Source organism: Heterostelium album, assembly GCF_000004825.1.
Source record: "Heterostelium album PN500 unplaced genomic scaffold PPL_contig9, whole genome shotgun sequence".
NCBI lineage: Eukaryota > Evosea > Eumycetozoa > Acytosteliales > Acytosteliaceae > Heterostelium > Heterostelium album.
The window spans coordinates 11,337-35,094 of record NW_008805086.1 but is presented as its reverse complement, the minus strand read 5'-3'; the positions used below and the strand labels follow the sequence as shown (position 1 = coordinate 35,094).

Here is a 23,758-nt window from a genome sequence, read left to right as displayed (position 1 = left end):
TGTGGGGTGAGGGAGGTTAGTTAAAACACAAAATAGTGTCATTGATGTATTTTAAAAAGATTTGAATTTAAATCCAAGTTGTGTTTTTTAAAACTTAAATATATAATTTATTGCTTGTGTGAGAAGTATATTTCTCTATTAACATGTTAACCAAGATAGATAATCGATGAAAATTATTTGTTCCATCACAAACACGAAAAAATTGTATGGAAGTTTATTATAAAGATTGATAAAAAAAGTTTATAGTTTTATAAATGAGTACTAGTCATTCAACCAGTTAAATGATCCACAACCAAGGTCTTTTTTGGTGGTTCAGTGTCATGAATGCAAGCAGCATCACATTTCCAATTAGGGTATTTGAAATTACAAGTGACCATCCAAGTATAATGATTGTATACAAAAGACACACAATCTATCTTTGAATTGATTATATCTTTACTTGTTCCAACAGATGTCCTTGCAAATACATTCTGGTGCCATCCATCGGTGTATAATGGTGGTAGCTTAAAGAGTTCTTCATTCATATTCTAATTTGATTTATACCTAGAAAAATCAAACGTAGTAGTTTGAGTTTGGACATCTTGATATCCAATACTATATTTTAGTTTTTTGTTGGTCATCTTCATGTTTGTATCTGATATATTTAATTTGGTTACTATTGCCGAATCATATTTAAAAGGTAAAGCCCGTCCAACTTTATTGTGTCCATTCAAAAAGGACAACCCGGAGGATGATTGAATAGATCTCCCCGAAATGAAATGGTTTCATCGAAAGATGTAAGTAAAATGAAATTTTTTTAAAAAAAAAAATGAAAAGCACAAAATTAACTTTTTTTTCTGTTTCTCAAGAGAATAAATCAAGTTCTAGTATTACCAAATTAATAATCAAAAATTGATAGTTTTTTTTTATTAAAAATCGAAATGAAAAAATAAAATAAAAAAAATAAATAAAAAAAATAATATAAAGCAAATAGGAACAACAAAAACAATAATAAAAATAGTAATAATAATAAATAAAAAACAATAAAATAAAATAACAAAAAAAAAATAAATAAAATAATAAATAATGAAAAATAATAAATAATAAATAAAAAAAATAAAAATAAAAACAAAAATTAGTAAAGAAAAAAAATCTTCATAAAAACTTTTTATTTTTGTGTTGCAAAATTTTAGCTCAGTCTCATCCGAAAGTTCGGCGCCCAAAATCGATTTTTTTAATGCACATCCAAACTTAAAGATTTAAGTAAGTTCTTTGATTTAAATAACCCAAAAAAAAAATTTTGGGTTATTTAAATATCTTATTAGTATTTTATTTTTTTTAAAATTTTACTAATTTTTTTCACTTACTTAAATCTTTAAGTTTGGATGTGCATTAAAAATCAAAAACCAAAATATTATTTAAAACCTTTTTATTAATTCATAATAATTCTTTGTTTTTTAAAAGAGATAATAAATTTAATTAGTTATTTCATAAGAAATTTATAAAGGTATGTTGAATTAAATAATATCATTTATAGCTAAATATTTACTATTTTATTTTTAAGAAATGACACGTGGTGGAAAAGCAAATAGTTTTAAACCAAATGTCAAAACTAGAATGGAATCTACCCAAGATCAGGATGAGATTATGACTGAAAATCCCAAAGCAGTGGAGAACACTGGTATGTAAATTGTGATATTATTTCGAACCATTTTTTTATTAACATATATTATTATTATTTTTTATAGCTATTGAAGCTCCTGTGGACCAAGTTTTGGAAACCACTTCTCTAGAAAATGGTGTTCCACCAAAGCAAAATGATGATCTTGTTAGTATGAGAATCTACATTTACTTTGTTGCCAAAGTTAATCCAGATGGACCCTTGAGAGAAAGGCCTTCACTTTATGTCAATGACAATAGAGTTGAAAGTTCATTTCAAGATAGTGCTTTGTTTGCAATCGTCAGAGCTCCAACTAAGAAGGAGTTTAAATTTTTAATCAAGGTCGGTGATGTTCCAGAGAAATATGTAACGGCCTATTACAGAACAATCCTTGCCGATCATGCTCATGACAACATGTTATATTTAGGAGCATGCAATCAAACCTTTGATGGAAGGATTTATCATGATACTGCCCCTATAAATTCAATTGCACCCTACGTCGACATAGTCAAATTCCTTGCAAATAATTTAAGTTTTTCAAGATTTGAAGATGAGACCACCAAACTTTTTGACAAACTCCGAACTTTTAGGAATTCTGGACGTCATGAGATGAATACAAGAACAACTATTGAACTTCTGGAATTAGATAGTGGTGTTCCTCAAGAAAACATATTGCCCATAGTAATCATTCTTTTTAAATTGGAAAAAGATCGTTATCAAAGTCTCTTCAAAATTGATCATTTGGAAGTTGGAATCGATCTTATCAAAAAAGCATTTCCAGTTTTCAAATCCAATCCCGGATTAATCGATTTGGCTAAAAAGTACAACCTTGTAACCAAAAAAAGTAAGACAATATGGAGATTCTTCAACCTTGTTTCTGCTTTTGTTTATTCTTTCAACAAACAAAGCACTATGGATGCAATTGTCAACTATCGGTCGTCTTTAAATGGACAGTTTTCAAAAGATGAATCAGAATTCATCAATGGTATCCAAGATTGGAGTCAATATAGTTCGCTCGACCCGTCAATGTTTATCAATACTATTGCAATGGCCATATCAATGTCTCAACAAGAAATTCTCCCACTTTTCTTCACAGAAAAAGCAGTCTCTTATAAGGATTGCCTAATGTCAATGAAGAAAGATGAATACTTGCAAGAATGGAAATTTTGTTTGGAAACTTGTCCAGATGTTAAGGATGATAATATCCCATTCACTTTTCATTCTGTGAAATTCAAGTCTGTTACCAATGAAGATGAGATCCATCTAATTGAATCTATTTCGGGAAAAGTTAAACTATCCAACAATCAGAAGGTGTGGTTCAATCACCTTTTCAATCAAGTTGTGGAGACATTAAAGAGACAATCAGGTGCTTCAGATGATAGATATATTAAAGGAATGTTTGAGGTTGCAGAGAAGCTGAAAGACAATGAAATCTTGACCAAGATGTTTCATTCACACTTTCCTAAAACGGCGGGAAAGACCATGTTATCGAGAGTCAAACTTCTAATTGGAATGGATCACAATATCCTTTACAATTTGGAAAAGGATAGTCTTTTATTGATTCTGGATACCATTCCAAAAGAACAACATGAAGATTTCCTCATTTCACTAGGAAAATTGGAAATCAAGGATCAAATTGTTCAGGTTCTATATGAAAAGAGTTGGACTCTTTTCATGAAAGCTCTCATTTCGGAATACTCAACTGCTAACTCACAAAAGCATAGAAGATTCCTTCGCCTAATTCATAGATCTACCAACTCTGATTGTGATCTTTTCTACTACCTCCATTTTGAAATTGTTAACCAATGGTTTGATGATGCATATTCAAAAGGATATGTACCTGATAGAAATGAAGCGCTTGAAGAAGATGCAATCACATTTGTGAATCAAATTAAAAACAAGTCAATAACCAACGATTCATTGGATTTTCTTTCTGATTCAATAATCGAGAGCTTGACTTATTTGTTTGAAGAAGAGGCTGATGAAATCAAGGCGCTCTCCACTGCGCTGAAAAAAACATGCCACAAACATTAAAAATGTGTGGAGAAGTTTCTTGGATACTTATTTAGCCGTTCAAGTTTGTCCTCAATTTAAGGTGGAAGCTGGCAACATGTACACTACTTTTGCAACAGATTTCAAAACACTTTTAGAAAAACCAATTTGTGAATGGTTTGAACCGAAATATAATTCATATTTTAGTAAAGTACCACAAACATTTAAGGAATTAGAAGCCTCCTATATTTTCAGAACGCTGTGGAATGATGAATCCATTGGTCAACATGTCACTTTCAAAGAGGATATGGATTTTACAGACAAAGTTGTCGATTACTTCCATCTCTACTTTAATGCATGGTTTAATGTGATAGAAGAGCTATGCACTGGTACACTTCCAGTCTCAATGGTTGAGAATCTCTTTAATCCGTACATTTATTCATTGACACATGGATTACAACTAAAAATGAATACCATGGATGAGCCAGAGGTTAGAAAGGAGATCGAATCTCTGAAGAAGAATATTGATCTCGAGCAGACTATATCGAAGGAAATCGAACTCTATATGAAGATCCATCCTGGAAAAACCTTTGAATGGCAGACTGTATTCAAGAAAGTTCACAATTGTATTTTGGCTTTGATCATGGCCGATGATATAAATGGAATACATAGCCTCCTTCTTCATCTCAAAGTATCACAAGATATGGATTCTAGCATTGTTGACTTTTGTACAGTCTTGGGAGATGATAACAAGAAAAAGACAACCATGTACAACAAGCTTGATCAGTCATACACAACTCTTATGAACAAACATCCAGATTTCAATCAAATCATACTTAGATTCCCTTCATTGTTCCATACTGTTATGATCCAAAATGATCTCATGACCATTTTGTCGTATTTTAAGGATATAGCATCACTCAATTCTAGAATTGATAACAGACAGTCAGAGGACCTAACTGATGATACACATGTCATTCTCCATTTACTTCGACTTCTTTGTGAACCAAAGTCAATTTTACAACACCAACTTTATAACAAGATAAAGTCAAAGACTTCTTATGCAATTTCCTTGACAGAAATATTAGAGTTTTTCAAATCATGTGGTGGATCCACCATTTCTCTGGCCGGATTCTACTACATCATCAAAAGATCAAATGTGCATGTCATCCAAGAGGCTCTACAAAGTGAATCGGAAGACAGACAAACTATTGCAGTAGTCAAGAATATCTTGATAAATGGAGCCATAAACATCCAGGCCAAACATCAAAAAGTCACTGTATCTGCAGAATACCTTGACCTCACTCATAAGATGTTGGTAACCGTCAGTCCGGAGGAGTTGGAAGCTTTACCTTCACAATTGTTACTCTCCAGTGGTGTTGCCTTAAAGAACCAAGATTACAGTCATGTTGATGATTCTCTACCAGATAACATTGCCAAACCTGAAGATAGAGAACGATACGTTCTTCGTTTCAATACCATGTTTGACAAATGTTTCCATCTTGCCGATATCATTCAAAAGATATGTGAAGCAGGTCAACCTGATTATCAATCAAAGGATTTCAAGATTAATTGTACTCTCAAAGTAAGCGAATTACTCCAATTCATCAAAGATCAAGAGAGTATCCTTGAGAGATGGACAAAGTATTTCGATGGGTACAGAGACAAGAATCCTTTCCTATCTTTGCTTTCTCGATCGCAGTTGGTATCATGTTTAACTGCTTTCCGTACACAAAATCTTGATGTTTTGTTTGCAATACTTCAATCGGTTGGTTGTGATCCTACCTTGATGAGAGACAAGATTCAAGTATCTCTCGAACAAGCAAAGGATATCAACAAAGCATCCGATCTTTTTAATATTTTGGCAAATTGTTTAGAGACATTCTTTAGAATTAATGAAGTCTCTACAGTTGCTAATATACCAACTTTTTATACTCCACTTTCTGATGTGAAGAACAATTATCAGCTAGTCCGTATCAATTCAAATGAAAATACTTTTGAAGAAGAAGTTTGTGGAAACCATATTGCTCTAAACAAACGTATTCCATCGCCAATTGAAATTCTCTTCTGCACTCCACAAACTACCGTAGTTGATATTGAGGACTTCCTTAATAGGTGGATGTTATTCCCAAAGATATGCAACAATAAGAATTCTACATTCTGGATCATCAAAATTGAAGACCTCCCCTATTCAACACAGACTAGATGCATACAGAAGCTATTCGCACTAAACAATGATATCAAAGGAGACGATCATCCCAAACTTTTCTTTGTCACCAAAAGCAAGAGTCAATCCTACATTTCCACAATCCTGGTTAGAAACGAAACAGAATTGTCATCTGATACATGCTCCGATCTATCTAAATTGATTTATCCATTTGCCAAATCATTGAATATCATGGTGGTTCACTCCCCAAGTTGCTCTGATGGTAAAACAACTAGCTCCATTCGTAAACTTGTTTGTGGTAAAGCAGATGATAAAGGAAGACCTATACTCCATGCACAATTTTCTATTGATATGACACCTATGGATGTAATTTTGAATCGACTGTTGGCTGCCAGACCAATCACATCGGATCAAGGTATTGTCATACACTTTAACATTAGTCATCTTGTTAATCCAATTGTTGCCAATCTTTTCCTATTCCAATACCTCTTAATTTCAAGTTGGCGTGATAGTAATGGATTTACATTCCCTCGTCACGAAAAAGATACTGTCATCATAGAGCTCTCCAATACTGGTCGCCCAAATGAATTAACTCGTATTCCAATTTGTCAATATTTCAATATCTTGCCTCTTGATCAAGGTATATCATGTACCAGACCAATTCCTATTCAGAGTGGATCATCGAATATCTTGTACAGCTTTATCGAAGAAAATGAAAATGAAATTGGTACTAAAGTATTGGTTGCCATATTCAATGCTTTGGAAACGGGAAGAAAGCAACTTCCCTACATACAAGAAATCGCTGGAATTACTATACCCACACCTATGAAACTATTCCAAATAATGTCCTCCATTTCTTGGCAAAACTACTGTCCTTCAGACCACATGATGGTGAGATCAATCACTGATCCACCACCCGACAACGGTGTTTGTTTTAAATGCAAGGGTCCTACAAATATTAATATTGAACATTCACATTGTACAACATGTAAAACAGTACTTTGTTTCAATTGCATGGAGAAGCCAGAGGTTCCTCACACTTCCATTACAATGTTCCTTCGCCGATACTACAGGTTCCTCATCCCAGTTCTCAAGAACTTCCACTCTTCTTTTTCTGAAAATTGGATTTTAGCAAAGATTGAGGACTATGACTTTTTGAAATTGGCATACCATTATGTATTCATTATTCTCAAGTGCACTTATAGCTTGGCATTACCATCAATGGCTCCATTTGACTCAACTAAACCAATGGATGATGTCCAAAGATTTGAGAAAATGAAAAAGTTTGAAGATTGGAGAGAGATTCCATTTTTTATTGCCAGTTCCATTGACTACCACGTCACTTCTTTTGGTAAATTCTCTCCATTTCAATATATAAAGGTGAGAGAACCAATCACCAAAGATAATTCTCTTTTCCATCAATGGATTACAATGGAAGCATCTCATATCTCGACAGACAGAACAAAGCTTCAAGAAATTTGTTCCCAGATCAATAATTATCAATTCTCTGCTGATCAAAACAATCCGTTACTTTCAGATCTCCTCCAAATCATTGGTTGTGGAAATTCAAAGGCTATGCTTATCCTCAATGCAATTTACTCTTTGAATTCTAATAGCAATTCAATAGGCACCAAGCCCCTTGACCAAATCCCAGACAAAGCTCAATCTGTTTTGGACTCTATCGAACTATTCAAAATTGATATGAAGAAAGTCACATGTACCGAGTTTATTGCTAAATGTACTCAATTTATAAATAGTCTATTTGGATCCAACAAAGACAAACCCAACTTTATTCTGACCGCTGACAATGTACTTCGTATTTTGGCGGTTCAATCTCGTTTGATAGCTGGTGTTCCAATATGTATCAGTGGTGAAACAGGTTGTGGAAAAACAGAAACACTTCAATTTTTGTCAAAAATCACTGGTAAAGACTTTTTTATTATCAATGTCCAAGAGGGTTTATCAGAAGAGGATTTTTACAATATTATGGTACCTATTATTCAAAGAGCAAACAATCCTGATGCTCAAATTATAGTTGTTCTCGATGAAGTCAATACAACATCTTCTTTGTGGATAGCAAAGGACCTTTTGATTGACCATATTTGTTTTGGAGTTCGTATTCCAACCAACATTGTATTTGTTACTGTTCTCAACCCATGGAAAGAGAGAACAGCCAAACAACAAGAATCCATTGCCAAGATGGATGTTGGAGGACTCGACTTTTTAAAGTATCAGCAACAAACAAACAAGTCTACAGTTGAAAATCAACAAACAAGAAGAAAGGATATCAATTTGGTTTACCAAGTACACAAATCACCAGAGTCTCTCTATTCAATTGCTTGGGATTGGGGATCTTCCTCAACAACAAACTCTCCATACAATGAAATGGTCAAAATTATAGACAAAGATTTGTTTATAAACTATCGATCAATCATCCCAGACGAATTGATCATTGCATCCAAAATGGTTGATTGGTTAATCAACCAGATTAAAGAAGTTCAAGAACTTTGTGATAATTTTAGAGATGCAGGTGATGGTACTTTGGGAATGAGTTATTGGAAACACTTTAGAACACTCTTGGTCGAGCTTCTTTTAGAGTCTCAAAAATTCATTCGAGATGATGTCTATCACAAAGAAATTAGTGTTGTGTCTCTCAGAGAGATGAGAAAATTCTGTGAATTGGTTTCAGTTATCTTTATTGAATTTTGGTGCAAGACAAGAGTTCCATTGCAAAAAGAACTCCTCTCTAATCCGTTTCCCTACTTTAGATTCCTCACTAAATCAGTTCAAATTGCTTTAGTAAACACATATTGTTTGCGTTTAGATGCAAAGAATCGTCAGGCTTATCTAATTAGAATTCAAGCTCATTGGTCTAAGATTCGAAGTGACTTTAAGAATCTACATCCTAATTTTATGGAGAGTCCATCTTCATTATCGTCATCCTATGAAACCTTAGAGATGTATTCATCATTCGATGAGCTTGCAATGTATATTGTCTCTGGATTGGATATTGACAAAGGATTGGCAGTTAATCAAGCTTTAAAAGAAAATAGTTTTGCAATTCTTTGTTCTGTTATGACTGGATCTCCGTTGTTTATTGTTGGTCGTCCTGGATCCACCAAGTCGAGATCTCTTGAACTGTTAATCAAGGCAACAGATTCAAATAGAAGAGAAGGTTCTTTCCTTGGAGACTTGGGTATTGTTATTCAATGTCATGTGATACAGTGTTCTCCACATACAACGGCTCATCATATTCGTACCAATGCACTTCGAGCTGCTCGTGCCCAAATTGCAGCAGATAAAATTCCAAACTCAACAATGAGAAGAATCAATATCATTCTTCTTGAAGAAGTAGGTGCCACTCTTGGATCTGAACATAATCCATTGATGTCCCTACATGGAATGATTGACAATGGTATAGAGGTGGATGGAAAATATGTTAAACTTCCAATCATTGGTGTTTCCAACTACAGACTTGACGCATCTAAAATGGGAAGAGGTAGAGTCGTTTATAGAGGAAATCCACCCCTAGAGGATTTGACTCTAACTGCTATGTCAATTCTTCGTGAAGTAGGAACTTCCAACCTCAACTCAAGCTGGATAAAGAATTTCTCTTTGTCGTTCTCCAACAATATCCTGACAAACAAAGAATTGTCTTGGTACTTCGGAATGAGAGATTTCTATGCCACCGTTAGTACCATACGTACCCTAACAATGCCTTTGGAGGTCAAGCAAACTGGTAGAATCAAAGCTAGAGAATCTGAAATCAACTCTCATATTACTAGTTGGGCTGTTATGATAAATCTTCGTGGATTCCCTGAAGAAGAGAAGGAACTTGAATTAGCCAATAGTATTCTATCTTGTTTTCAATTGAAAGATACTGTTTTGGCAACTCATGAGTGGAGTCATGATGGAAGTGATCCTATTCCACTGTGTGATTGCTGCTGTCGTATGATGATGTATCGTAAGGGTCTAGTATGGCAAACAAAGAATCCAGATAAGGAGTTAAATAACGAACAACTCTTGAAACTATTCAATGAATCTGCAACTCCACTGTTGGTATCAAATTTCTGTAAATTCTTTGACAATTCAAACTTGGCAATCCATGCACCAGAGGTCATTAGTTATTCGCTGAGAGAAACCACATCTCGTCATGTAATGATCTTTACAAAAGCCAATGCAGCACTCTTGCTACTTTTCTCAATGGGATTAGTCAAAAAGGAACATTGTACTGTCATTTTCCAATGTTCTTCATCCAAGGACCAAGCAACCACAACATCAGAATTGGTCCAACAAATGATGCAAATCAAGGCATGTATGAGAGAAGGAAAGACTCTTATACTTGTAAAGAGTCGTCATCTCTATGAATCAATGCTCGATGCACTTAATGTTCATTACACTAAGGATACCAGTGGAATGGAAGGTGTAGTCCACCACAAAACCATGTTGTCAATGGCTGGTATCACTCAATCTGTATTTGTTCAACCAAGTTTCAGATGTATCATTTTGGAAGATCAACAAGAACTAAATTCAAGTGTACTCCCGCCAATGATCAATCGTTTCTCAAAGACAGTGCTAACATTTGAAAGTGCACTCACTCCGCAACAACGTAAAACTAAATCCAACATTCTTAAAGATTGTGAGATTTCAGTTGGTGACCAAAAGTTGAATTTACTTGAATTCCTCATTACTGGACTAAATGAACAATCATTTGATTCTATTATCTATGCCTTTGGTTCACAAGATGAAGTGATCAGTCGTCTTAATTATTGTTTTTCAAGAAAGAATCTACGTCGTCTATCACTCAGATTGGTGGAAGGATTCTCCCCAGATACTTTAAAAATTCGACTCAACTACTGGAATGAGATGTGGAAATACAATAATTGTGATGTCTCATTTGAAAAAATGGCAACTGAAATTATGTCAAAGGAAAACAAACCCCAACAACATCTTATGGTTATCACAGAACAGATTCATTTGAATCAAGAATCACTTTTCAAACAATTTGAAAAGATTTTTACAAAGCTGGACAATACCCATAAAGTGTTCCATAACAGTGAAACAACCATTCTCAACCAAACAAATAGTGTTGATATTTCATCTGTACTTTCTACACTTAAGAGAACTGATGTTAGTCAACAAAGTTCAATGGCCATCTTTATCCTCGATACCAATTCATCATCACAATCTATCCAACTAGATTCATTTATGTATGCTGTTTCTTCTGAAACATTCCAACCACATCAACACGTTGTGCTCATTGTTGTTGTTGAGGACGAGATCTCTTCTTCCACTTCCAAGTCATCATCCTCGCAATTCTCAATGGTATTCGATGCAGCTTGGTGTCAGATCTATGTTGACGAAGTTATTCCTCGTCCAATTGGAAATAGAGAAAAAATTATTACCTCCTCATTACTCAATGAATTGGAAAAGGATAAACTATTTTTACATGAAGTACTCACTCCAGAATTGATTATTGAACTTGCCACCATTCCTGATAATTTGACTACTCTTTGTCAATCGATTGGAACATCCTCTACAGTTACTCAAAGCATTGATTTTGTTAAAAGTATTTTATTAAACGAATCACTTTTAAGAGACAAAATCATAGAGAAAATGGTATGGTACATCAAACAATCAGAGATTACCTTGGAGAAATGGAGTACTCTGGCTTTCCAAAAAGCAAGATATTCATCGGACTCTTTGAGATCTATATACCTAGATTATCTCGGACCATTTATCATAAGAGTTCTCCATCATATATTCTCAGTGATAATTCAGTTCCAATCGCTTCAACTTTTGGAAAAGTTTGAATCATGTCAGATTCTTTATTCTTTGCTAGATTGTGAAGAAATATTCCCCAAGTGTAATATCAATGACTGTCTATCTCTTGTTCCATTGAAAAACTCTCAATCAAACATAGAGTCGAAAGGTGGATACTTCCTCTTCCCAGTCACATCTAGACACCAAACAGGAGCTACCAAAGTTACATTCCCACTTTCTCCATTTGTTTTTATCTATCTCTTCAATCTTTCCTTAGCCAAAGATATTGAAGGGGTTGAACAATTCATCAAGAATACTAAACTTGAAAAGATATCAAAGGAAGCAAAAAATAAATACTTTACCGATGTAATTGGACTTGGAACTACTGTACCTCCATCGAATATTCAACTTCTCAAAAAGTTGATTTTAATTTTCCATCCAGAAGCATTAGACAGTATTTTAGATTTCCATAGATTCCTCTTTGATAATCTAGATTGGTTCAATTCTGTTGTAACTTTAAGTAGTCAGCAATTCGATATCAAAAAAATTGATAGTTTCAATGGCTCTTCTGCTCATGACATACTTGATTTGGTTAGATTGGGTGGTATTGTTCCATTGAATAGAATCGATATGGTTGACAAGATCACAAAGAATGATAAATCCATTGATTGGAGGATTATTAAAGCAATTGCAATGGCTAACTCTGCCATTGAAAATTCCAATATTCTCCTTGTTGAACTTGAAAACACTTTTAAAGTTGACGAAACCAAAGGAATAATTTCACTATTCCAAGAAAAGAATTCAAAGTTTATCAAATACTTCTTTTTCGAGTTGTTTGGAAATGAAAACCTAGGAAATGAAGAACTCATCACCATTATTCTTTCTCAAATTTCCAAGGATCCATCGATATCTGATCTTGTAGATAAACATGAAGATACCAAATGTGGAATGGCTTTCTTGTTCAGATATGCATTCACCCATGTGTTGACCCATCCGGAACCATCTAAAACTGAAATTTTTAAAGAAATTTCTAAATTCATGGATGAATCACTTCCCCAATACACATTGCTATCTCACTGCTTAATTGATGTTCTCTTCAGTGAGAATATAGTCCGTTCCATCAGCAAAGAGTATCTTCATCTATTTAAAGAATACTCTCCACTCTGCTCTTTTATCCGTGCAAATATTTTGGTTGCCATTTTGTTGGAGATTATGGACATTGATGTCACCGCCAAAGCAGTGATGTATCATCCTCTCATTGAAGAACTTCTCTTGATTGATCCTCATCTACAACGTGAAATGGCTCTTTTTATTCTTCGTAGTTACAGCAATGGAGGTACTGCTGACATAGAGAAAGCTATCCAAATCATTACAAACCCAAAGATTCCAGTATCAATTTCGAATCAACCAGTTGTAGAAGACATCAAGAGAGCTTTACAAAAGGTATCCAATCTATCAACGTTTACAAACTTTAGTGAATCTATCACCGCCTTGGTGTCATACGCTCAATCGAAATCAAATGAAACCCTCAATCAATTCTCAACATCACTCCATCTCAATGGAAGAATTGCATCTATTTCCTCATTCATAATGAATGTTGAACCACAGAATATCGACAACTTTGTTACAAGTATACTCCCTCAAGTATCTTCCCATTTGTCAAATGATATTAAAACAACTCTAAACACCTTGATAAATTCAAGAAACTCCTTTGTTAACTTTAATCAAAGGGAAATGGTTACATCTTTCTTTGTATACATGCTTACTGGATGTAACCCAATGGTTTATTGTCAGGAATTTGTTCAATCTCTTTTGAATGAAAAAGTGGAAATAAGAAGAAATCGTCTTATTATTGAAGATTTCATGGTACCAAAATGTCCTCGTCCAACCTGTCAGAAGGCATTTATTGATTGGGCAGGATGTTTCTCAGTTTATTGTACATGTGGTTGTAGTTTCTGTGGCCATTGTCTCTTGGATTGTGGAACTGATGCACATGCACATGTTCGATCAGCTCATGGAACCTATTGGGGAACACATGAACAATTCTGTCGTGGATTTGGAGCGATGGCTGCAAATAAAATTAAGAACCATTTGCAAATTATAAGACCTGACTTACGCCCCCTACTAGAGGCTGAACTACCTCAAATTCTCAAAGGAAATTTATTTTATATTCAAATAAATCAATGTATCACTCAAACTGGCAGACAAGTAAATAACAACAGAGAAATTCCACCTGTAACAAGCTTACTAGTTGATCTCCTATTTTGTCTATCCAAGATATGGCACAGAATTGTCAAAAACAATCAGGAAACAGATAATTTGAATCAATTAATTATAGAACTTAATTGTATTGTTCAGGATATCAAGAATTTGATTTTCACAAACTCAACCACTGATGCCAGTACCTATAATTATATTCAAGCTATTTTCTGGAAACTTTCAACTGCCAACTTTGTAAAAGTTGATAAACAATCCATCACCAACCAATTGAATCAGATTTGCATGGAAATAACACCAAATGCATTATTGGTGGAACTTGATAATCATTGTAGAACAGGCCGAACTGACATCCTCAAAGAACTCCAAGTTACAGAAGCTATTCTATTAAAGAGTCCAAAAGCAGACATTGATAAAACTAAACTCTCACTTTTAGGACTATCAAGAGGAATTTTCACAGAGCATCAAATCTTGGAACATGTAAAGGCAAATCATGATACCTACCCAATTCTCAACTTGCTTAAGGTAAATCAAAACAATATTAACAGTGGTTCATTCGATCAACAAATGAAAATAATCAACTTCTTGGGAAGACTACAAGATGAAGCGAGAAAGGCTGGTGTTACAAGAGCATATGCATCTACAGAAGGTTCATTTTCAAAGCTCGTTAAAGACTCAGGTTTGGAACCATATCTAAACGAATTCTCTGAAAATTTCTCAGCAATTCTCAAACAAGTTACCAACTGGCAATGTAAAGACACTATTCAAAATCTTTTTGGTCACATGGTTGATAAGATACCAGATGATGCATCACTTGAATGCTTCCTTCCACAACTTAAAGGCGTTGGAATACTACCAATGAGCTTGTGGTCTGGATTCTCAAAGAATTACAACGGTATATCTCAAGTCCAAAACGATTTGTATATCGCAATTCACGGACAAAATGCACCAAGAATTGCTGGAAGTCCTTATAAATTGACTGATGAAAATTTGATAAATATTCAAGTGAATCCAATCGACTTGATTAACCAGTTGTTTGTAGTTCCCGGATTTTTCCCTTCACTCTCCAAAGATCTTTTTGTCATTGAAGATCTATGTAAATATGGTGGACCACGACTTGCCTCACTACCATATATAGCTCCAGAACTTCCTGAATTTGACTATGGTTTGGAAGGTATTGGTGATCTATTCAGTAAAATTGAAACTAGATTGACCAGATCTGGTAGAATGTTCAAAGTATTGCCAGCCGGACTATTATGTAAAGTCAAAGGTATATTTGACGAGTCCATTCATACCAAAGAGTTGATCTACTCATTCTGTTGTGCTGTACTTGTATACCTCAGTGGTGCTGAAGATGAAACCCCTCTAGGTAAAGAGATATCAAAGATCAATATCGATATGCCATTGACCGAAGATCAAAGACAAGGAAGGGAAATCTTGTTTGAATTGCCATCTGCTCGTACTGGTTTCTTGGTAGAACACATTCCAGCGATGATGGGACTTTGCTGGAGCATTAAGAATCTTCACCCATCTGCCAATATTCCAGTGGATAATGAAACACTTTTAGAAATTCAGAACACTCTAACTACCATCGCCAATACACCAAAGTATCAGCCAGAGATACAGAGTATCCTGGCATCGATCAGAACTGCAGGTTGTAACCACTTTATGGGAGAATTAAATGCAGCATGTGCAAATACACCACTCCAGTACTACTTGAATATTATACCAGTGTTTGAAGACGATGAGGACATGTTAGAAAGACATCCGTTTATGACATCTACCAAACACTTTGGTGCTATCCTAAATCAAGCAGAGATTATCCTTGGTCCAAAAGAAATCGATACCAATGCAGCAGATGAGAAAGACCTGGTAGTTCCATTATCAGCAATAAGAAAGTATCTTAAAAAGAATGTAATTGAACAGCCAAATGTCTCTAAGCAATCAATTCCCAATGATAAACAAACTCCTATAATTCTAAACAACACCAATATAAATAATAATAATAATAATAATAATAATAATAATAATAATAATATCAACAAAAAAGGAATATCAATTTCTTCCAATTCAGCAATGAAGGAATTAGAATTAGATTTTTAAATAAATTCTATTAGTGATTTCGTAATTTCTTAAATTTAAGATTTTCAATTGTAGAATATAACTAGAAATTTATAAATAAAAATTTGTTAAAATATTTCATCATTTTTTAATATTATATATCATAGGAAAGAATTTTTAATTTCATTTCATATTGTTGTTTTTCTTCCAGTAATGTTTGTTTTTCATTGTTAATTTCTTTTATCATTTTATAGCAGACTGAATAGATTTCATATGGTTGAATCTTTCCTCTGTTTCATATTATATCTTTAAGAGTTTATTATCTATATAAATTTTTAAATAAAGTAATAATGATCATAGCCTACAAGATTCTTTAAAATTCTTGAATTGATCTTCAATATGTTAATTATATATTTTCGATACTCTGAAATTTGAATATTTTTATTATTTATTTCCATTGTTTATAAATTTTCATAGGAATAGAAAAAATCCATTTAAAAAAGATTTTTTTTTAAAATAAAAAAGTGATTGTAGGAAAAACGAATTTTTTTTTTTTTATTTTTTGGGTAATTTAATTAAATTTTGGAGAAAATTTTATGAGATTTAAACAGTTATAACTTATTCTGATATTTTAAATTCATTATAATATCATTTTCACTGGTATAAACACCCAAGTTACATTGTCAATGTGTTGGTAAAAAATCTAAATAGCTGAAAATGACACGTTTTAAGTGGAAGTTGAGGATGATGTCAAGTCTGTATGGCCTTGGTAGATTGGGCTACATATGTGTTACAATGGTTAGTAAAAAAGGAAGCGAAAGTGAAAGCTGGAGCAAATCCTCAAAACTAATCATAGTTGGATTGGTTTCTGAACTAGAATCCATGAAAGTGGAACAAATAGTAATCTTAGCACTACAGTATCATTTACTGAGTAAATCCATCATTTATTTGAGTTTATTCTCAACGAATAATTTGAATTTAATCTTAAATTTTTATCAATTCTAAATCAGAAGATTAATTTTAATTTAAAATTAATTAATAGGTTATTAAAACTGAATTTTTATCCTAAATTAATTGAATATTAATTTAGTTTTTATTGAAGTTTTAATCTGGATGAATTTACAAATTAATCTAGATTTTATACATCACTTTATTCAGTCTAAATTTGAGCTTTATTATAATTTAAAATTTTAAAAAAAACAAAATTAATCATAGAGGCTTAAAACCTGATAAATCTGATATTAATATTAAATAAATAAGAGTTTTAGTAATGATTAATATGTAAAATGATACTGTCGTGAGATTAGCAATCTTAGGTGAATCGGTGTCAAATCTAGTACACTGCCTGTCAACGCAAGGAAATGTATTTTGTATAAGATAATTCTTTTTATTGAATTTAATATATTTGAGATTTTTAATCAAATTAATAAAGAATTATTGAGTACAAATGAATGACCTTGCGTAAGTCATAACACGGTAGCCGTAGCGGAACTTGTTTTTTAAAACTTAAATATAATTTATTGCTTGTGTGAGAAGTATATTTCTCTATTAACATATTAACCAAGATAGATAATCGATGAAAATTATTTATTCGATGAAAAAGATATTAATAGTATTTTAATTTGATATCATTTATTTATAAACATAGAATGTCGTAAGTCCTTCAAAAAATTGATTTTTGATGAAATGTCAAGATTTAAACCCTATTTATAAATGGGTCCTTATTGATCATCTCGCACGATTTCTTGAGTTTGTCTTGGTCGGTGATTGGCGCCAAACATCCTTCGTCACTGCATATGTAGAGAGTTGGTTTGTCGTAGAGTTTGGTGTACTTCAAAAGGATAGCGTGTTGGTCGAGCTCTGAGAAGAACGTCATATCCTGAGGATGCTCAGTGTCTTTGAGGAGCAAAACTTTGTTGGGCATGTAGAAAGTGTGGATGGTGTCCAGGAGCGAACGTAACTCAGCAGAACTCTTGTCGGCGGCAAATGAGAATGTATAGGTTGGTTCCAAGTGATTGGCGAGTGAGACAACCATCTGAGGGAATACAATTGGTGCACGATGTAGATAGAGTGAAACCGATTCCAAGAGTAGTAATGCATTGTCAGTGTAGTCGTCGTCGTGCAACATATTTCCGATTCTAATCAAATTGTTGCATGCCACCGACTGGCAGGATGGCTCAGCTCCGTCGTGCTCCTCTTTGAGTCGCGAGAGAATACTGCTGTCGAGTCCGCTACTCGAGAAATAACCGTGTCCTTCTTTATCCCAAAATAGTTTATCTTGTTTGGCTTGCAGTTCAACGGCCCACTCCAAATAGGCGATATCAAAACAACATTCATACAGATCGAGCAGTGCTTGAATTAAGAATGCATAGTCATCGGTGAATCCTTCGACTTTACTTGGTCCCTCTCGGTAGTTTCTAATCAATGTTTGCTTCTCGGCATTGTAAAGATTGGTTTTAATGAAATGTACTGATTTCTTGGCAGCTTCCAAATATCTCTGTTCACCAAGCAATTGAAATGATTTTGACAAAGCAGAGATCATGAGTGCTATTGATTTTTAGTTTATAAAATATATATTAGTATTTGATTCAGCTCATTAATGAGTGTGTGAATATTTACCATTCCAAGATGTAATAATTTTGTCATCTAAATGTGGTCTAGCTCTTTTAGCTCTTAACTTGAGTAAGCTTACCTTTGACTTTTCGATGGATTGTTTCACTTGTTCCACTGGAATATTCAATTTATTTGAACACTCTTCAAATGTGTGGAATTGCATGATGATATTCTTGTCCAAGAATTCACCGTGTGGATCTTCCGACGCTGAGACATTACCGTTTGGACTGATTCCAAAGATAAAGTTGAATATCTCAAGGTCCGACTCCTCTGGCACAGCCTTTTTGATTTCAGAGTAATCCCATACGTAGAAGGCACCCTCGGTCTTCTCTCCCTTGTCGTCGAGACTGTCGGCATCTTCTGCCGAGTAGAATCCACCGTCGACATGCGTCAAATCTCTCAGTACATACTCGATAACGCCAGTAGCAACATCCTTAAAGTGTTCATTCTTTGAGATTTGGTAGGCGTCAAGATAGACACTGACAATTTGTCCTTGGTCATAGAGCATCTTCTCGAAATGTGGCACTTTCCAATCCTCGGTGACAGAGTAACGATGGAATCCACCAGCCAAATGGTCATAGATTCCACCACGAGACATCTTCTCCAGTGTGAAGTGTAGTTTCTCCAGAGTGTTGTCCGACTCGAATCGTCGGTGAACACGATGCAAAAAGTTAAAGATTGAGGTTCTCGGGAATTTAGGTGCCTCTGAGAATCCACCAAACTCTGGATCGAATCGCTTGACAATCTCAGAGTGACAAGTCTTTAGAGTATCGAAAGAGATAGCAGCATCCTTATTACCCTTTGGTTTCTCCTCCTTCAAATAGGTGATAAAAGATGCTCCACTTTCAAGAACACGCTTACGGTCATCTTTCCACATTGTACTAATCTTCTTACAGATATCAGGGAATCCTCCTCTTCCATATTTAGTTGTAGGTGGGAAATCTGGTAGTATAATTATAAAAAAAATCAACATTAATAGCCAATTTCGTTTCCCTTTAAATGATATATATTTACAAGTTCCACCTGTAATTGGCCGAAGGTCAGGTGTTAACCATACACTCATTGGCCAACCTCCAGAGCCAGAAGTCTCTGTGATATAGGTCATGTAGATCTTATCGATATCTGGTCTCTCTTCACGATCCACTTTGATATTTACAAAGAGATCATTCATTACTTTGGCAATTGTTTCATCTTCGAATGATTCTCTTTCCATTACATGACACCAACTTTATAAAATAAATAATCAATTATTAATAATTGGCAATAATAGTATCATGATATTATTGTGATACTAACTGACAAGTACTATAACCAACACTAAGGAATATTAGTTTATCTTGTTGTTTGGCAGCATCGAATGCTTCTTGACCCCATGGATACCAATCTACAGGATTATGAGCATGCTGTAAGAGATATGGTGATTTCTCATTAATTAATCTATTTGTATGTTTATGTTGTTTATTTAATGATGAATCACTTTGATTATTATTATTGTTATTATTGTTATTGTTGTTGTTGTCTGTACTCATATTAATACTGTCACTATTGCCACTATTGTTAACAGTAGAAGTTGACATTATAGTTCTTAAACCAAAATAACTATTATTTTTATTTATTAATAATAATGTGTTGTTGTTTTTGTTATTGTGGTGATTGTATTGTTGTCTTTGACTTTGTTGTTGTTGTTGCAGCTTTGTTAAACTATTGTTAAAGAATGTTATTGTTTTTGGTAATAAACAATTATAGGCACAAAGATTGTTAATTAATAACCTTGAACTTCTCAACATATCTTAAATTAAATTAATTTTGATTTTTTTCATTGTCAACATTTTTTTTTTTTTGTTGAACTTTTTTTTTTTTTTTCATAATTTGAATTTTTTATTATTTTATAATTATAATATTTTATAAATTACCATAATAAATTAATATTACATTTATACATTAACAAAGATATTAATGTATTAATAAAAACAAGATTTTTTTGCCAATGAAAAACAAAAAAAAAAAACGAAAAAAAAAAAAAAAAAGATGAAAATGACGATTGTTGTTTGATTTTTTTTCTGATCAAAATTTAACTACAGCAATCGTCATTTTTGATTGTACACCACTTTAGTCGTTCATTGCTATATAATTCATATAAAAGTAAATGAATTCCTTTTATAGATCGATGTTGAAAACATCATCCAGAGTAGTCAGCAGCAGCAGCAGTAGTAATAAACTAAATGGTTTAAAGTTTAACACGACAACAGTTGCATCAGCGACAGCTTCATTTTCCAAATATACAAGTAGCACAACATCAACATCAAACTCCTTACAAAATAAATTATCAAATACTAGGTAGATATATTAATAGTTATCAGTTTCTTTTCTATTAATACTTACTCTTTTAATTTCATATAGTACATCAAATATAATTAAAGGACAATCAAAAAATGAATTGACGATAACAAACTTTAGAACACCTTTTCTTTCAATTTTAACAGAGTGCTATTGTATGTAATCAAATAATATTAAAGTATGAACGTGATTATTAATAACACTATTTTTAATTAGTATCAAATTTGGATGATGGAACATAATTTGGTTTCAGAAAAAAGGTTTATTTATAAGGAAATTTAGTGATATTAGACCAATTTGAAGAAGAAGAAGAAGAAGAAGAAGAAGAAAATAATGTAGAATTTGGTTGATATATATATAATAAATAATAGTTATTTATTTTATTTTTTTAAATGATTTGGAATTGCTGATAAAGTAATTCTCTAACTTGATAATATTCATCGGATAATATTCCATCGATTTGGATTGAAGAGTTTCCGTCGACTTCCTCTCTCCAGATGTATATCAGTGTGGTCTTCATAGAAACAGCAATGATACCTTGATCGAACTGCACTTGATAGCCAGAATCAATGAGCAGTTGTTTGAATTCCGAAAGTTTAATGTCACCGATGAAAGACGAATTATGTGGTTCAATCTCTTCTTCTGCCAGCAGCTCCAACACTGGCGGTGCTTTCATATTGGTTTCGTTTAAAATTACTTTAGCTTGAATATATGCAATATCATAATCCATCAACTAGGTTTTAAAAATTAATTAATTAATTTGCAAAGAGATAGTTATTTAGTTAGTCAAGTTTATATTCAAAGAAAAATAAAAATTCATTGTTTATACTTACTTTTGAAGATGCTAATGAACTAATTAAACTATCTTTAAGTACAACGTTATATACATTGGTTTCAGAGGTGAGATCAATGGTTTGATTGATGATCGGTTTGTACAATCCTTTCACTCTCATGTTTTGTTTTACGTGTGTTTCCAGTTCCGCTATACAATCTTGATTTCCACGGACGAGAATCAACTTGGACGGTGCAATCTTTTGAATGATAGTTTTGATTGATTTGCCATCGGAACAACCTTCATACTCTATATATTGAACACTACACTTTAAATCAACGGTCAATGTCTCTTTTACAATCTTTTTAGGTGTCTCCTCTATTTTTTCATCCACCTCATCGAGTTGCTCCATCTCTTGATCCTCTTGATTGAGTTTTCTCGCGATTTCCAACAGTTCATCGTCTTGCTCACCGTATTCATCGACCTTGAAAACCTTTTCGATGAATGGGAACATCGGTTGCATTCCCTCCATAGCAAATTGATCTCGTGTCAAATCGTAACGGTTGCTTCCAAATGGATTCTTCTTGAATGTTATATCGATGATCTTGTCATCGAGGATGTCAGGTTCCAACACCATTTGATTCAGTGCTTCCTCCTCCTGTTTCAGCTTTTCAGCTGCTGCACGTTCCTCTTCTTTCTGTCGCTGTCGCTCCTCCTCGTATGCCCGCAGTTCTTCTCCCTCCAGTTCCACACGACGTCCAAGCTCCAGCGTCACACTCTCTGGTTGGTCGTTCAATAGATGCGAAGCCAGTGTTCCTTCCTCCACCGAATCGGTCATCAATATAAGATTCTTACTGTCGGCAGCCCACTTTATAAACAACTCTCTCGCATAGCCACTCTCTAGATCCTTTCCACTGGCCAATACCACATAGTTACTCGACAAACCCATGAGATTCTCGAGATCATAAATGGAATGACACAACTTTATATTCTTGAATGCAAATATATTCTCGTTACGCTGTTCGAATTTCAATCCCGCCGCAGTAGACATGAATTCCAGCTGTGACTTGGCAAACTCACAGACATTGTAAGTGACGTTGTTCAAAAATATCACTGTATATGCGCCACTCAGACGCTGCTGTGCCCAATGCGATTCAATCGATTGTAACAACTCCAAAGAACGACCGGCAGTATCGACCGGCAGCAACACATTACCACCTTCCCTCAACGTCTTTAATAGTGTCGAATACAACGCTTTATCCTTTTCGATTCGCTTGAGTGCTGTCGGTGGTGTACGAGCGTGTCGCGCGTCAGTAATCAAGTGAGTCGGTTTCAACAGATCCTGTCCCTGCAAAACAGGGAAGAATCCTTCGAGATGACCTTCCTTTCGATGATTGAAATCTATAGCGTAGATGATTGTATCGGTTTCTTTGGTGATCTTCCAAACGGAACCACCAATCATATGACCTGCAGAGTAAGGTGTGATAGTGATCGTTGCCGACGACGGTGTCGTAAGCGTGTAGTGTTGCGAGAACGACAACTCTTTGAATCGCTTCTTATCGAAACAGAGATCAACATCGTCCAGATCGAATCGATCGAAATCCTCTTGTGCCATATGATTCGAATAGAGATCATAGAGAAACATCTGACCCATCTTGAATATCGGTGTGGTTCCATAGATCGTTCCAGTCAAACCCAACTTACTAACAGCATAGGGTAGTGCACCTAAATGTTCTATATCTGGATATGACAATAGAATTGCATCGATCTTATTTGCAACACTGTTTAAACAAACAAACAAACAAACAAACATTTGAATAGATATAGAGCAAGTAAGTATATACATAATCTGTCAAGATTATATACAATCTCTACTACTGTTGTATATTTAGAAATAATATAAACTTACGCTTTTAAAGGTTCCAAAATAGATAGATCTAATGAATGATTCCATCCACAATCTAACAAAATAGTGAATTCATCAATCTCTAACAAGTAACATGGCGGACTAATTTCATTTGCACCACCAGAGAGTGGTGTAAATTTGATTATTGATGTCATAATAAATATATATATAAATATATATATATTATAAGTTATAAATATTATTAACCTTTAAATAAAATTCAATTTTAATGAAACTATTTTTGAAATCAAACAGTAAAGAATAAATTTTAATTTTTTTTTTTCTTTATAT

The 23,758-nt window shown here is 33.8% G+C and overlaps 4 protein-coding genes across 4 annotated transcripts; 2 read left to right on the top strand and 2 right to left on the bottom strand.

The window, feature by feature from the left end:
- Nucleotides 1-758: 758 nt before the first annotated feature.
- Nucleotides 759-3,069, top strand: PPL_04194 (uncharacterized protein; the record flags this gene model as incomplete). Its single annotated transcript, XM_020575103.1, has 4 exons — nt 759-780; nt 1,544-1,660; nt 1,728-2,874; nt 3,051-3,069. 4 exons carry the CDS (start codon nt 759-761, stop codon nt 3,067-3,069), a joined length of 1,305 nt encoding a protein of 434 aa, XP_020434623.1.
- Nucleotides 3,070-3,151: 82 nt separating this feature from the next.
- PPL_04193 (uncharacterized protein) lies at nt 3,152-15,881 on the top strand (the record flags this gene model as incomplete). The annotated part of the gene is made up of 3 exons (XM_020575102.1): nt 3,152-3,540; nt 3,839-13,769; nt 13,920-15,881. The coding sequence occupies 3 exons, from the start codon at nt 3,152-3,154 to the stop codon at nt 15,879-15,881; spliced, it is 12,282 nt and encodes a 4,093-aa protein (XP_020434622.1).
- A 112-nt stretch (nt 15,882-15,993) lies between these two features.
- Nucleotides 15,994-20,239, bottom strand: PPL_04192 (thioredoxin domain-containing protein; the record flags this gene model as incomplete). Its single annotated transcript, XM_020575101.1, has 6 exons — nt 15,994-16,129; nt 17,296-17,344; nt 17,619-18,386; nt 18,459-19,394; nt 19,467-19,678; nt 19,749-20,239. 6 exons carry the CDS (start codon nt 20,237-20,239, stop codon nt 15,994-15,996), a joined length of 2,592 nt encoding a protein of 863 aa, XP_020434621.1.
- A 938-nt stretch (nt 20,240-21,177) lies between these two features.
- Nucleotides 21,178-23,622, bottom strand: cpsf2 (beta-lactamase domain-containing protein; the record flags this gene model as incomplete). The annotated part of the gene is made up of 3 exons (XM_020575100.1): nt 21,178-21,522; nt 21,623-23,342; nt 23,471-23,622. The coding sequence occupies 3 exons, from the start codon at nt 23,620-23,622 to the stop codon at nt 21,178-21,180; spliced, it is 2,217 nt and encodes a 738-aa protein (XP_020434620.1).
- Nucleotides 23,623-23,758: the final 136 nt, after the last annotated feature.